The sequence below is a fragment of the Sparus aurata genome, chromosome 13 (assembly GCF_900880675.1).
Source record: "Sparus aurata chromosome 13, fSpaAur1.1, whole genome shotgun sequence".
NCBI classification, from domain to species: Eukaryota; Metazoa; Chordata; class Actinopteri; order Spariformes; family Sparidae; genus Sparus; species Sparus aurata.
In genome coordinates, this window is record NC_044199.1 from 33,193,273 (window position 1) to 33,208,766 (window position 15,494).

The 15,494-nt window shown below is 37.6% G+C and overlaps 2 protein-coding genes across 2 annotated transcripts; both read left to right on the forward strand.

The window, feature by feature from the left end:
• Nucleotides 1–2,441: 2,441 nt before the first annotated feature.
• LOC115593846 (olfactory receptor 146-like) lies at nt 2,442–3,395 on the forward strand. Its single transcript, XM_030437524.1, has one exon. It carries the CDS (start codon nt 2,466–2,468, stop codon nt 3,393–3,395), a length of 930 nt encoding a protein of 309 aa, XP_030293384.1. The 5' UTR covers nt 2,442–2,465.
• A 2,148-nt stretch (nt 3,396–5,543) lies between these two features.
• On the forward strand, nt 5,544–6,473 carry LOC115594482 (putative olfactory receptor 52P1). The gene has a single exon (XM_030438583.1). The coding sequence runs from the start codon at nt 5,544–5,546 to the stop codon at nt 6,471–6,473; it is 930 nt and encodes a 309-aa protein (XP_030294443.1).
• The last annotated feature ends 9,021 nt before the right edge of the window (nt 6,474–15,494 follow it).

The window sequence follows — 15,494 nt, forward strand, 5'->3', positions numbered from 1 at the left end:
ACTGACACAGCCCGGGGGCAATCCACCTCCTCAGGAGCAGCCAAGGCTGATAAATGAGGTGATCAAAAACTGTCACCATATATATTTAATTTCTAGTCAAATTATCTCATTAAGATATACTAATATAAGATATAATCATATGACAAGGGATATGTTTTTTTTTATCTCAGGTCCATCTCTAAAACAGCCTTTAATTGCTCAGTGCACTGCAGAACATACTGAGAATAATATTTTTTTAATATAAGATATAATCATATGACAAGGGACATGATTTTACACAAATCCATATTATTTCAAAACTTCTCAAACAATTTTCAGTTGTTCCACAGTTTGTCTTCTTATTACAAGCTATAGCTGTACTTTTTTATTTAGAAAATAAGCTGCACCATTTTCAAGTGTAATATGACTATAACATGGCTAGCTTGTTTTATATCTTAGGTCCATCTCTATCCTCTGTGCCCACTGTCCCTTTTGTGTCTTCTGCAACCTCAGCTGTACCTGGTAAGTTAACAATAAAACAGCCTTTATAATTGCTCAGTGTACTGCAGAATATTCTGAGATGAATAACTTTGTCAAAAAATATTATTGTAATTTCCCTATAGGTCCTTCATCTTTGGTCATCGAGATTGATTTATCCTCATCAGCATCCAGTTTGGAGCAGGGATCAGCAGCTCTGCCAGTTGACCCAGCTGAGTATCCCTCTTTCCTGTCAGACTCAGAAAGTACTGAACAGGTATTAAGAGGGCCACTGCCTATAGAGGACACGTTCATATTCCCAAAAAGACATGATGGCCAAAGCAACCCCCCCCCCCCCCCCCCCCCCCCCCATTTTACCAAAGATTTTGCACATTTTTACATAGTTTTCAGACCTAATTCATCTTAATATTTCATTTATAAACCATTTGTGTTACCTTGTACCTAGCATTTGTCTGATTTTAATCAGTTATTTTATTTAATACTGTCTGTTTTCGTACATTTGGTGCTGCAGTTTATTTAAAGAAATAAAAATAAAGCAGATTGTGTTTGCAGTAAACAATTAGTTTATTTTGTTACTTTTAACTGGCCTAGATGACATTCAGTATCCCACTTAGTACTATATCACTTTGAATATTAAGTGTTAATCAACCCCAGGCTGCTCTTGTAGCTGAATTTGCTACCATTTCAGATTAAAAACCATAGAAGGGTAAGACATTTCGGGCTGCTCTTTAAGGTTTTATGTATTGACTACTAATGTGTCGCCAGTAGGGGGAGTTGCTGACTTTGCCAAATATTAATTGAAAGATTTTTCTGTAAATTTGCAAATCTGGTGTCTCCATGGCATTAATCGCTGTGGATTACAATCTAACTACAACAAGAAGTTCTCACATTTAGTTTTACAAGTGTATTCGTAATTATAATAATGACAATAATCATTATTATTGGCAGTAATAGAGGGCCCCAAAATCTAATTTTGCCTAGGGCCCCATGGAGGCTTTGGCCGGCTCTGGTGAAGGGCTTTTTTTCCCCAAAACACATTCCTACATTCAAACGGTTAAACATGCATTTCATTGTGATGATGTTCTTGTCCTTTTTGCGCAAACAAATTCATAATAATGGGAATATTTCAACAAAGTTAATGCTTTAAACTAAAGTTAATGCGTTGGTACTATTGAGAATTAGGACATTACTGCTCTAATTCTCAAAGACAAGAACTTTCACCAATGACAAAGTTGGGAGTCGAGATTCTGAATCGAATCATGTATCATGATAGTATTGAAACCAGACATTAGCATATCAAACCAGGCCTTATTTTAAACGTGTGTATAAACTTCAGTGACAGTGGGGCAGCTCAGTTAGAACAGCGACCTCTGTTGGTTAAGCCCAGTCAGCCCCCTCTGAAGATACTTTAATTCAGGCCTCCAAAGTTGTCAAAATACAACTGTAAAATATCTTAAATTAAGTTTGTAGTTGGATTATCAAGACTTATCATTTAGAGGAGTCACATGGTGATATAAGTTCTGTGGCCATCACAATAACCTCTTAATGTTGCATCACTCTATCTGACGTAGTGACAACTCGATACCTTGAAGATAAAATCATGACTATAAAACATTGGAGCGAGTGGAAATTCTCAGCAGTGAGAAAGACAAGACAGACTGGAAACTGACGCTCAAACTGGGTAATACTGATCTGCTGACAATGTTTGATCAAACATCTGAGCAAGAATTTCTAAGATATTTTAAATAAATGATATTTGGAACCGGATAGAATGGCACTGATGATTTTCAGGGAAGAGAATGCTTTTTAAAAGCTGTTACACTTGTGTAAAGACATTATCAGAGCTGAAAATTGGATGAATGCGTAAATTAAACCTAAACTTACATTAAAGAAAGTATCTTGAGCTGACACTTTCAGTTTAGTTTATTTTTTAAATCACTTTGTCTAAAAAAAAAAAGCTCTTAACATTGTTTTCTTCTTTCAGGTCGATGGGAAACTACACCTACAACAGCTTCACACTCCAGCTGGAAGGGTTAAATGTCTCAAATGAGTTGGTCTACCCCGTCTTTCTCTTCTTCTTTTTCTCCTACCTGTTTATAATGGTTACCAATGTGGGTATTGTTGTTCTAATTTTCAATGACAAGAGCCTTCACCAGCCGATGTATCTCCTTTTTAGCAACCTGCCATTTAATGACATTATTGGGAACTCTATCATGGTGCCTCGTTTGCTCTCAGACATTTTGCTGCCTCCGTCTGAACGTCTCATCAATTATTATGAGTGTGTAGTTCAAGCTTTCACTTCACATATGTTTGGTACAACTTCTCACACTGTGCTCATGATTATGGCCTTTGACAGATATGTGGCCATCTGTAATCCTCTACGCTATGCTGCCATAATGACCAACAAAATGGTGATAAAACTGACAGTTTCTGCCTGGGGAGTGGCCTTTGTTCTGGTCGGGATTCTTCTCGGTCTGACCATACGGCTGAACCGATGCAGGACGATGATCATGAATCCTTACTGTGATAATGCTTCTTTGTTCAAACTCTCCTGTGACAGTGTGTTTATTAATAATGCCTATGGCCTCACTTTCACTGTTGTCCTCTTCACAGCATCTATAGGCACCATGGTTCTCACTTACACAAAGATTACAGTTGTCTGTCTGACCAGTAAGAACAAGTCTTTGAACAGTAAAGCCTTGAAGACCTGCAGCACTCATCTGATTGTGTATTTGATCATGGTGTTCAATGGATTTTCTATCATTACTCTTCATCGTTTCCCTCAATACTCAGATTACAGAAAACTTTGTTCAATTTTGTTTCACATCATCCCCGGCAGCCTCAACCCCATTATATACGGCATACAGTCAAAAGAGATAAAGAAGTTTTTCTCAGAGAAGATTTTGAAGAATTTCTAACTTCAATACACTGCCTGGAAAAATATCAATATTCGATACCAGAGGGAGAAATTACACACTGAGGGCATAAATGATAATCATAAAAAGGCTTGTGTACTATGTGTTAAACACATCAGCATGTCAGTTAATTTTGGTCTGGAGGAGGTGAGACCATGTGGGCACTGCAGTGGTGCATGAGTCAACATGCTGTCGGAGAGGAGAGCAAAAACACAGCTGGTACTGTGATATTGGTCATTTAAAACATTTGTATTCAAACCATTTGAAGTATTCCGTATTGATATTAAAATACTTTTTAAAAACACCTATACAAATACTTTAAATCTGTATGCTATACTACAATGCGTATGAGAATTAAGTCTCAAGAAACTATCAGTAACTTAACATCAGCTACCAAAACATCATGTGGATTCCATTTTTTGGACCATTCTAAACATTTACTCTTTTGTAAGGGTATACCACCAAAAGTTTAACCTATAATTTTTTTTTCCTTTCTGTGCAACAGCTGAAAAATGCTGATCAAAAGTACATAGCCTGGGCCTGATAACAGCTCAAAACATACTTAACTGAAAACCTCCTCACACACTTTGACACACAAAATGGCTGACCACATTTGTTGGCTCTTTCTGGTTAGAGTACATATAATACGGTGAAGGAGCTCCTGAAATCAGGGTGCTGTTTGTCTTCTGTCTCTGTTAGATGTCAGTATGATGATTCAAACTTTAAAGTTATCGAGAACTATGGATAGGGGATGGGGGATCATAGGTCATTATCTATATACATGTGCTATATATATACTGGATGTATTTTCCTTGTGCTCATAATAATGAATAATAAACATTTAATCATGAACAATATCCTGCATATTCTTTATCATAATGAGCTGACACTGCTTAACAAATAATGTAATTCACCACAGTTAAAAAAGGAAATGGCTCATCAATTATTATTTCCACTCTATTAAATTGACGAATTGTTCAGACATCAAAAGAGTAAAGTGACGACAGCATTGGGATCACAAGGATATTTGCTCCAGTAGTAAGTTAAAGTGGATAATTTCAGTACTAACTTTGGGCATCACAACTATATCAAAAATATACAATTGTCAATAACATTAGTGTAGTCAGCATGTCACGTGTGTGTCAGTGCAGCTCGAGTTGACTGCCTGAACTAGCTCGCAGGCATCGCTTCATTGTCTAACTATGGCCAGAAAAAAAACTTTGTGAAGCAACAGATCAGCTTGTAACACACTGTAATGGTAAACCCTCTTTTTCAACAAATATTATATTGTGTCAAGAACATAAAGCTGAATTATTAAATGGCATTTACATAGCTGCTAATGTTGGCCATCACAAGGCCACTCTATACACTAGAGGGATATAGAGATGACTTCATTTTGTAGGCTAACTGAATTTAGGATTACCCAAGTTACATTCTGGATTATTGCAGATAATAAACTCTATGTCAAACACAAGTTTATGACACTTCCTCCGAATGGCTCCAGGTATGACAGTGAAACGAGTCATTTCGCAGAGGTTGTGATGCTCAAAAAAATGTATCCACCGTTTGACAGACCATTCTTTCACAACGTTGGCTGATGGAAACAAGTATTTTTTGGGCGCAGTCCATCACATGACAATGTATTTACAAGTGATACAAATGACTCCTTTTACTGTCATAACTAGAGCCATTTGGTCCAATAACTTTTGTAAAGTCTAGTAGAGCCACACGATTGAGTTACTTAATCCCTATTCAAGTTGATCAAGCTGATAGTGACCCACTAATTTCAATGAGGTGTGTTGCAACAAGGAAAAATCTAAACATGCAGGGCAGGGCTCCCTTTGGACCAAGATTGAAGAACACAGATTAGAGTCCGCTGATGATACAAGTTTGATCACATAAAACTGCAACCATGGAGGAAGTTTTCTCTGCTGGCTGTTAACTGCCAACAAAGACTGAGTGGTAGTGACCTGGAGGACTCAAGGCAGGTATTAATGAAAAACACAATCTGAATCAAACTCAAAACAAATGTTCTTATCTGTTGTAGTCTTTAATTTTATTGCATTAATCATTAAGTTTTTGTTTTTGATTTTTCATGCTCACATCATTATTGAACATATCAGTGATCTCTATCTTTGCTATTGCAGGCTGATGGAAAACTACACATTCAACAGCTTCACACTGCAGCTAGAGGGGCTGATTATCTCCAAGGACTCTGTTTACCCCGTCTTTATCATCATCTTTTTCTCCTACATTTTTATCATGGTTGCAAATGGAGGCATTGCATTTCTGGTCTTTATTGACAAGAGCCTTCACCAGTCGATATATCTCCTGTTTTGCAACCTGATATTCAACGACATCCTTGGAAATTCAATCATGGTGCCTCGTTTGCTCTCAGATCTCTTGCTGCCTCCGTCTGAGCGTCTCATCAGTTATTTTGAGTGTGTGGTTCAAGCTTTCACTACACATATGTTCAATACCACCAGCCTCACTGTGCTCATGATTATGGCCTTTGACAGATATGTGGCCATCTGTAATCCTCTGCGCTATGCTGCCATAATGACCAACAAAATGGTGATCAAGCTGACAATTTCTGCTTGGGGAGTGGCCCTTGTTCTGGTCGGGATTCTTCTCGGTCTGACCATTCGGCTGAACCGATGCAGGACGATGATCATGAATCCTTACTGTGACAATGCTTCTTTGTTCAAACTCTCCTGTGACAGTGTGTTTATTAATAATATGTATGGCCTCACTTTCACTGCCTTCTTGCTCAGCTCTTCTGTAAGCACCACGGTTCTCACTTACACTAAGATTGCAGTTGTCTGTCTGACCAGTAATAACAAGTCTTTGAACAGTAAAGCCTTGAAGACCTGCAGCACTCATCTGGTTGTGTATTTGATTATGGTTACTAGTGGCATGCTTGTCATTTCTCTGCATCGACTCCCTCAATACACCCACATCAGGAAATTTGCCTCTATTCTGTTTCATATCATCCCCGGCAGCCTCAACCCCGTTATTTACGGAGTGCAGTCTGCAGAAATCTGCAAATCTGTGTCGAGATTATTCAGATCCAAACACTGACAAAATCATTCTGAGTGTAGAAACTTTGAGACAAATGTGAACTGTCATCCTTGCCTGTTGTGTATTTCACATTATGAAATTAATTTATCTGATTCTGTAAATTGCAACAACTGGATTGTTGTTTAATTTCACTCTGAGGATGAATTATGGCATTTTAATGCACATTTCAAATAAGAAATCATATTTTCTCATTCAAATAAAATTCTTAAAGTTTTATTAGTTTTCTCTTATGGTAAATATTTATCACTTTATAGTGCGGAAGGCATTTTAGCTCTGTTAAATTTCCCAGTAGATCGCAGTTACCATAAAACACTGTCATGGAGCCCTGGATGGAAACCTTATGTGTTTCTCTGTGTGACGCATCCTCAACAACACTGTAAAATGTTACCAGAATGTAACAATATTTTACTGTAATATTTCACAATAATTTACTGTATTATCACAGGCTTACAGGCTTTAACTGTAATAATCACAATATAATACTGTAATTTTGAATTTTCTGTGAAATCAAGTAAATTACTGTGAAAAAAACTGATACCAGGATTTAACAACATTTTACTGTGGTTACACAACAAATTATAGGATACAGTTCTCTAAATACATCCATGGTGGATAATGTTACGACCCGACACATACGATAGAAGAGCTCAAAGGTAAGGTTAACATCATTACATATTAGACAGCTTGTTACAACTAATATTAGTTGTGTGAGTCAATGTTAGTAAATGAACGATCTTTGGATCAAGGTAACGTCACTTTATGCTCCACTTTTTTGGCTGTTAAGTAATTTCAAATCCGTTTTTCCCCGCAAAGCTTTGCCTCACAGAGAAGTAAGTTGAAATCATGTATTTTCATCTATTCTTTTCCACATGTCGTTAGGAGGCATAGTGTGTGAGTTATTTGGACGAGAATACGCTGTGTTTTCGCCGCGAATTAGCGAAAGTTAAAGCTAAGGTAAGCTAACGTTAGCCTCCAGCTGCAGCAATTAAGTCATTACAAAGCCGTTTTTCTCCAGGAAGCTTCGCCTCAGTAATTTATATCTTTGGAAAGCTCAAATCATGTGCTTTCATTTGTTGGTCATATTGATGGGAGGGATATGCATGAGTATTTGACCAACTACTAATCTCTTCCAGTTTAAAGTATATAATCTGTAACTAATTGCTCTCCATTCTTTTTCAGAGACAGTTTAACCAAGGACAGTGATCCCTGGAGCAAGCTGTTGAGGTAAAAATAGCACATAAAACTGTGTAAATAATCTGAGAAAATCAAGTGGTTTTCTTTTTGATATTGTACTTTGATCCACCACTGAATGTCTCATCAAACTAACAAATGACATTTGGATCAAATTAAGCTCATAGTCAGTAATTTAATCGCATGCATTCACATGTTGACACATAACATTTGCTCTGATTAACCTCTAAATCATTGGAACCAGTGAAACGTCTCTTATGCACCATGTTGAATACGCTACCATGCTATGTTATTTCTTATTTTACAGCCGTGTGCCACAGCCGCTGATGTGCAGAGGACAGTGACGTTACCAAGCACCCCCTGCTTGATTGTGGTACTGTTGATATCTGGATTTTATATTGATATTTCGAGCTGTATGTGGTTATTTTAAAAATGAACAAAAAAGTCACTACATGATCATTACACATAACTTGTTTATTGGTCTCTTGACATGTTTTTTTCCCGCAATATTGTTTTTTTTCCTGAATCTGAGCTTAAGCAGTAGTGCACCAGTAGTGGTGTACAGTAAATGATTTTAGAGATTTCAGATTGCTTTTTCCAGCGTTCCAGGGTAGTGCCTTGACTAAAATTTGGATTGGAACTGTATCACTTAGGAAGCCCCAATAGATCAGCCATCAATCAAAATCGTCCGATCTTCAGTATACAGTAAATATGAGATTAGCGAATTCTATTTGTTTTATAGTTGCCGATTACAAAATAATTGACACGTGAGTAATTTCTTAGCAGAGCATGCTGCAAACCACTGTTTCCACCCAGCTGACTTTAGCAAACGGACTGTCAACATAACATACATACACACTAACTTGCACATTGACGCTCACATCGATCGAAAGCTGCTTTGTTGAATATGTGTATCCAGACATGTCCAGTGTCATATTTTCAGCAAGGTGTAAATTTAAGTTCACAATCTGGACTGTTTGCTAACATCAGCTGAGCTACTTGTTAACTGCTTATGTAAATTTGCAACGGGCAGCATTTCGAGTTTTTTAAAGGCTGAAGCTATACAAAAACTGTCAGTAAAAAGATTGGATCAACTGATATGGCTCATTAATGATGGAGATCAGTGATAGATGATAAAAAAAAAACATGATCAGGACATCCCTAGTTAAAACCAAATCTTAGAGACTTAAAAATTGCACGAGCAAGGGCTTAATGTTCTCTGGTGTCAGGTTTGCAAGAGAGAGTTAATTAGACCACTAACAATGGTCAGTGAGTGGGCCACAGTTTTCAAAAGCATTCAATGTTGCTGAACATTTAAATGAATGAAATATAAGCATTGCTCTCTTGTGCAGCATTCCACTTCTTTAAAATAGTGCAAGATAGGTATGTCTGCTCATTTCAGGCGACATGATGAAGCCTAGCGCTTGGATGCTGTCCACTGAAGGACAGGTGGTGATGGGACCACATGAGCATGCTCTAATTTGTCCTCTATATTTGGTCAATCTGAATCAAATTCAGCAGCCCAGCACTCCTCAACTTTCTCCTTTTGATAGCATGGCAACGAGAGCACACAACCTGTGAGCTGTGGACATGTTTGGTAAACTTCATCAACTTTAGCGCATTATTGTCTCAGGAATTTTCATTACTATTTTCATTACAAGTGTTTGTTTTTCAATGTTTTCAAACGACTGATTTGCTTGCTTGTATAAGTCTTGCTTGGCTTTCAATACTAATTTCTTTGGTGTAGGTCGGATTTAGTTAAAGAGGAAGGGGCACCACTGCATGTGCCTTGGATAAACAATGCAATATTAAATCTGTAAAACTGAAAGTTGTCTTTGCTTTGTTGTTTACAGGTGCTTCTTGGGCACTAACCCTGAGATGGGCTCAAATTCAAAGAAGAAGCGTGGAGGCATCAATCAACACGTGAGCACGCTCCAAAGGAAACTTGTTGACTTTGAATGGTCAATGTAAATATGAAATTGTTACGTAGTTGACGTAAGTATGTTCATATTGTATATGTTCATAAGTTGTGAATTGTTTATACTGTATTGTTTATACTGTATATGTTTAAAAGTTGTAAATTGATGTGTGGGTTGAGTATGGTAACCAATTTCCTGCTATTGATTAATCACAATTTGATATTGATTCGATTTAATATTGATTGATTGATTCATAGATTCAGTTAGTGATACCAAAGTATGATTTTGAGCTGTAACCTGATTACATAACTACCCCAGCCATGTAACACATCAATACTGGTATCAATATTGACATTAGACAGGGAATGAATATATCAGCACTTAATAGCTGAATCTGCTCTTTAAAAATGAAAGTTCATGTTTATGTTCATAGACAGCTCTAGTAAATTGTTGCATTTGATAGTTTTATAATTATTAAAAAATTATTGTCTTTGTTTTCTTTGTTCTTGTTTTGACTTTTAATTTAGCAAATCCAAAGCATGTTTGTGTGGTAAAATCACAGGTAACAAGTCAAATTTGCAATATGTTACAGTATTATTTAAGTTAGTAAAGTTAGTAAGTTTACAGTAAATTACTGGCTACTGGTTGCATTACTTTTACAATAAAAATTTCTAAATACAGGCAATTACTGTAATTTACATACAGCAAGATACTGTAATTCCACAGCTACATACTGCTATATCACAGTAATTCCATGGGCATGGCAACTATGAAGTTACAGTATACAGCTGTAGATGCATTGTATTTTACTGTGAAATATTTACAGTACATTATTGTGAAACATGTACAGTACATTACTGTGAAATAGTCACAATAAATTACTGTAAAATTACTGTGAAAGTTATAAAGTGATAAAGTTGAAGATTTTCATTTGAAGGTCTACTCTGTAAGAAAGTTGATTTTGAGTCTCATTCCCATTTTGGCAAATAATCCCAAAGAGATAGGATTTGACAAATTGGGACTGAGACTAAAAAGTCTATATATATATATATATATATATATATATATATATATATATATATATACATATACATATATATATATATATATATATATATATATATATATATATATATATATATATATATATATATGTGTGTGTATATATATATATATATATATATATGTATATATATATATATATATATATATATATATACACACACTCCAGTCAGAGACAAGTTGTCTCACTCTGTAGCTAAAACAGAGCATTCAAGACACAGTGTGAAAAGGGTTTCTGCAGATATGCACCATATGAGCAAAATAATGTGTTTTTAATTTTACAGTGAAGAATCACTTTTTATTTTCAGAGAAAAGTTATAAAGTGATAAAGTTGAAGATTTTCATTTGAAGGTCTACTCTGTAAGAAAGTTGATTTTGAGTCTCATTCCCATTTTGGCAAATAATCCCAAAGAGATAGGATTTGACAAATTGGGACTGAGACTAAAAGTCTATATATATATATTTATATATATATATATATATATATATATATATATATATATATATATATATATATATATAAATATATATATATATATATATATATACACTCCAGTCAGAGACAAGTTGTCTCACTCTGTAGCTAAAACAGAGCATTCAAGACACAGTGTGAAAAGGGTTTCTGCAGATATGCACCATATGAGCAAAATAATGTGTTGTATAAAAATTTAAGTAAGTATGTAAACCTATTCTACTAGGACCCCAAATACAAAGTAAGAACAAATTAGCATAATATGACCTCTTTCAATAGAGGTTTCATATGTTTAAATAATCATATGTGTGACCTATATGCTAAAATATGTAACTGCAAATTCAAACATTTCGGTGGCAAAACACAAGTTGACTTTTACCATGGTTGTTCTTTTAAGCATTTGTTGACAGCAGACCACTTCAGAATATTACGGGGCATAATGAAACAAGAGGGAGTAGCTACAATGAGCTGTTAGACAACTTTTCATAGGTTGTGTTTCCAAGTGGTAATGTTTAAGCTTTCCGCAGAGTGACAAATAACAACACAATCACACAAAATGTGAGTTTATTCAATCATATCATCTATAATAGGAGTCGATCGCAAGCTAATCTGAGAGCCATGTATCTATAAAAAGTCAGATTTCATGGAGTTCCAAAATAAACAAGACAGACAGCTCACCATTTTGGCTGCACACCCCTTGGCCCATTTATTCACACATTTCCAGCATCCCTGCCGTTTAACCCCAACAACGTGCTGCCATTACCGGGGACAGCCTGACATTCCGACACACCTCCATTGCGAAATCCCACCATTCCGAAACACCCCCACTCCGAAACACCACTGTTCCGACCCTCCCCTCAAAACACCGCTGTTCCGAAATTAAACACCGCTGTTCCGAAATTGATTTTCAAGTTTACATTACTTCCTACATCAAACACTGCCGTCCGCTCACCGGCCGCACTCACACAACTCATTGCTTTTTATTGCTAAAAGGCCTATGTCACTATCTTCATTTATTATGTAGTATATTTTCGCTTGCAGCAAAGACATTTAAATGTTTGTCTAATCTTTTTACACGCGCTATCCGTGGTGCTGAAATCCCCACTTCCAGCTACACTCACACAATTCTGAAATAAACTGTGGCCCATGGGTGCGATCTGCCGGGGAATGACCCCTCTGGTCGTTTGTTTTAACATAACATATCTTTGCGGAAGGTTCAATTCAACATAGCCATTTGTCCAGCTGAAGAATAATGAGCGTTATGTCATTAATATGAAGTAGGCTTGTTTTGCAGTTAATCAGCCACCTGATCCGTTTGAACCTACAAAGGAAAAAAGGATAAATGTGCAGCCTCCGTTTCCTTTCTGATTGTGTCCGTTCGGAGTGGGGGGGTTTTGGAATGGAGGGGTTTCCCCAATAGCCTTTTCGGAATAGCGGGGTCTTTGAAAAAAAGGGAAACCCCGCCATTACGATGAATTGAAGTCTATGTTCGGAACAGCGGGGTTTCGGAAAGGCGGGATGTAACCGCCATTACCACAGTCACACTACAAGCGCTTTAAGAGACGTGCCAGTACTTACTATGATTGGTCAAAGAATAGTATAAAATGTAAGTCCCATAATTAGTCCAGAATAAAGGGTCTATGTGTCAGGGCCCGGATCACATGACATAACATTGCGGGAGGGTCCTGATAGGGGGCCAATTTAGCTAGTCCAACAGATGATTTCTAATCCAAGTGGCCAGGCTTTAGGTGGTCCACTTATTCCTGCTCTGGTTTAATGACTTTTTGCTGAAATGGGCCTTGTAGAGAGGTTGAGGAGGTCATGGATGAGTAGCCTACTTGGCGGATGAACACATACGCTGCTGACTGAAGGCTATCTGGGACATTGAACTGGAGGACACAAGGGGCAATGCTTTTGGGAATCAAATCACCACAATGCACAATATTAGCTTAGGTTGTGCTGAATCATGGAGGTGTTACACTCCCGTAATTTGTAAGACAAAAGCAAAGGTACCCAAAGCCAAAAAAGGGTCCAAGAGGGTTAAAAGTGTTTGACTTGCATTGCCAAATCTTGGATGTAATTTGTAATTATATATCAAAGTAAGTGAATTGTTTATTTGATATGTCACTGCATGAAAAGTGGGACTTTCGGCCACGGAAACACCCGGAAATCTCCCTAATTTTCGGCAGTTAACGACAATTTACAGGCTGTGAACATGGCGTTTGTCTGTGCCGAAAATTGTCGGAAACGAACCATGACGTCAGCGAAGCTCCCGGAGTTGCGAACGCCTCTAATTTGCATATGAATAGCAGCAAAACCACGCCTGGCCAGAGAATGTGTGGGCTGGCTTGAATATCCTCAGTCAGTATTGGATGAAACCACTACTCATAAACAAGCAAAATCACTCGTGATTGGTCACCCTGGGTCATTATAAATGTAAACCCCGGTGGATATATATATATATATATACACACATATATATATATATATATATATATATATATATATATATATATATATATATATATATATATATATATATATTTATTCATTCATTTCTATTTATGATATCATCAGTGACATGAATGAATTTACTGAGGAAAGGAACATTTGCCAGGAAGGAGTTGTTTATTCAAATAAAGAGTTTTATTAGCACAAACACAAACACACAGCACGTACAAAGCAAAATATGCCCACACAACAAACGGGAAGCTCACAAGAGGCCCAAAATCCTACAGCACCGAAGTGTCTGTTTTTGCAGACGTCTGTGGTGCGCTGCCCTGTACTTCAGAATCGCCTCGCATGTCATGTGACTGCAGTGTGGCACAGAGCTCGGTGAGCTCCCGGCTGCGAAAGGACGGAGGTCGCACAATTCATCTTGACACCCGCCATCTTGTGCCGTCTTCCTCCTCAGACATCAGGTCCATGGCGGCGCACTTCCAAAGGTCCACCTCATCCTCAGCTAGCACTCTGTCTCGCTTCCAGCAGCTGTAAAAACAATCAATAAAGACGATCAGTACTGCGCGATGCACTGCGTATGGACACAACACATCTATTATTTAATAGAATAATAGTCACATTGACCAAAAACGGATCTAATCTAATAAATCTTACCCTCTTTGTCCTCGATCGACTCTGAGCTGAACTCCTCACAGCGTCTGCCTGCGATGCAAGATCTGGTTGTTTGTTGTCCTGCGTACTGTCTCGTAATGTCTTACAGGCAGCTGGAAAACAATTAAAAAGACTGGTATGAATAAATAAACGTAAGTCACAGTAAAATTAAGCGAGGGAGAAAACAGTAACAGTTACTTACACAAAATGGCGTCATTATCGGCATCGTGTAAATCTGGACTTGCAGACGTGGCTCCGAGCTAACAGGAGGTCGCGGCCTTGTTATGAGGCGAGGTTAGTCTGTGAAAACAAAATGCTCGCAGCGATAAACCTCCGTGTCCCTCTGCGGCAGCGAAGCTCCGTCCATCCGCGACATTCTTCGTGGCGACCCGGCAAAGCTTCTCTCGTCGGGCCGCTAGCCTAGCTCCTGCTGGCTAGCTTAGCTCCTGCTAGCTAGCTTAGCCGGACTTGCTTTGTGTCCATTAATACACAAACACTTCCTCTGTGATGGAGAGTCCAACTCACACACTCACAGCACCTCGTCCGACAACAGTTCACAGTCTGGTAGTGATAAAACACGACACTGACGACACACACAGTCCACTGTCAGCGGATCGATGCCATTAACTCTCCGCTCCTTCTTCCTCGTCACTCACGCTCCGGTCTACCTGGAAGTGTAAAAACTCTTACAGGTCATGAACTCTCACACGCAATAAGAATTACTTTTCAACTGCTTTTAAAACATTCAGAACCCATGAAATTATAGAAATACTTTTTTTTTTAACATTTTAATATCTTGGTTATCTCAAAATATTTCATGCAAATTTTAACTTCTTAACAACTGCCGTTTTATCTTTAACTTGTTCCCAGGAGAGAGAGAGAGAGAGAGAGAGAGAGAGAGAGAGAGAGAGAGAGAAGAATAAATAATCTTTTTTACATAACATTGGCCATTGCTAATGACATACACAGTAATTAATCTAGCATACTTTCATTAAATAAATCCATTCAAGCTCAAATATAAGGGTCTGTAATTAGGCTATACTGAGCCTGATCTATTTATACCAGAGATTTTCTTAAAATGAAGTTAACACCTTTTAGAAAAAGGTCACCCGGGGTAAAACTCCCCCTGCAACCCTGATTTGCATTTGTATAGCTCACAGCATTTTCATTTACATGTTAAAGCCTCCCCTAGAATCAGGGGGAGGGGGGTCATGGGGGGACAACTGCCAAGCAAGGCCCACATCAATTTACGACAATTTACGTCAG

What these genes read in the sequence shown, in the direction of transcription:
- LOC115594482 (XM_030438583.1), top strand. Translation starts at nt 5,544, where the DNA reads ATGGAAAACTACACATTCAACAGCTTCACACTGCAGCTAGAGGGGCTG.
- LOC115593846 (XM_030437524.1), top strand. Translation starts at nt 2,466, where the DNA reads ATGGGAAACTACACCTACAACAGCTTCACACTCCAGCTGGAAGGGTTA.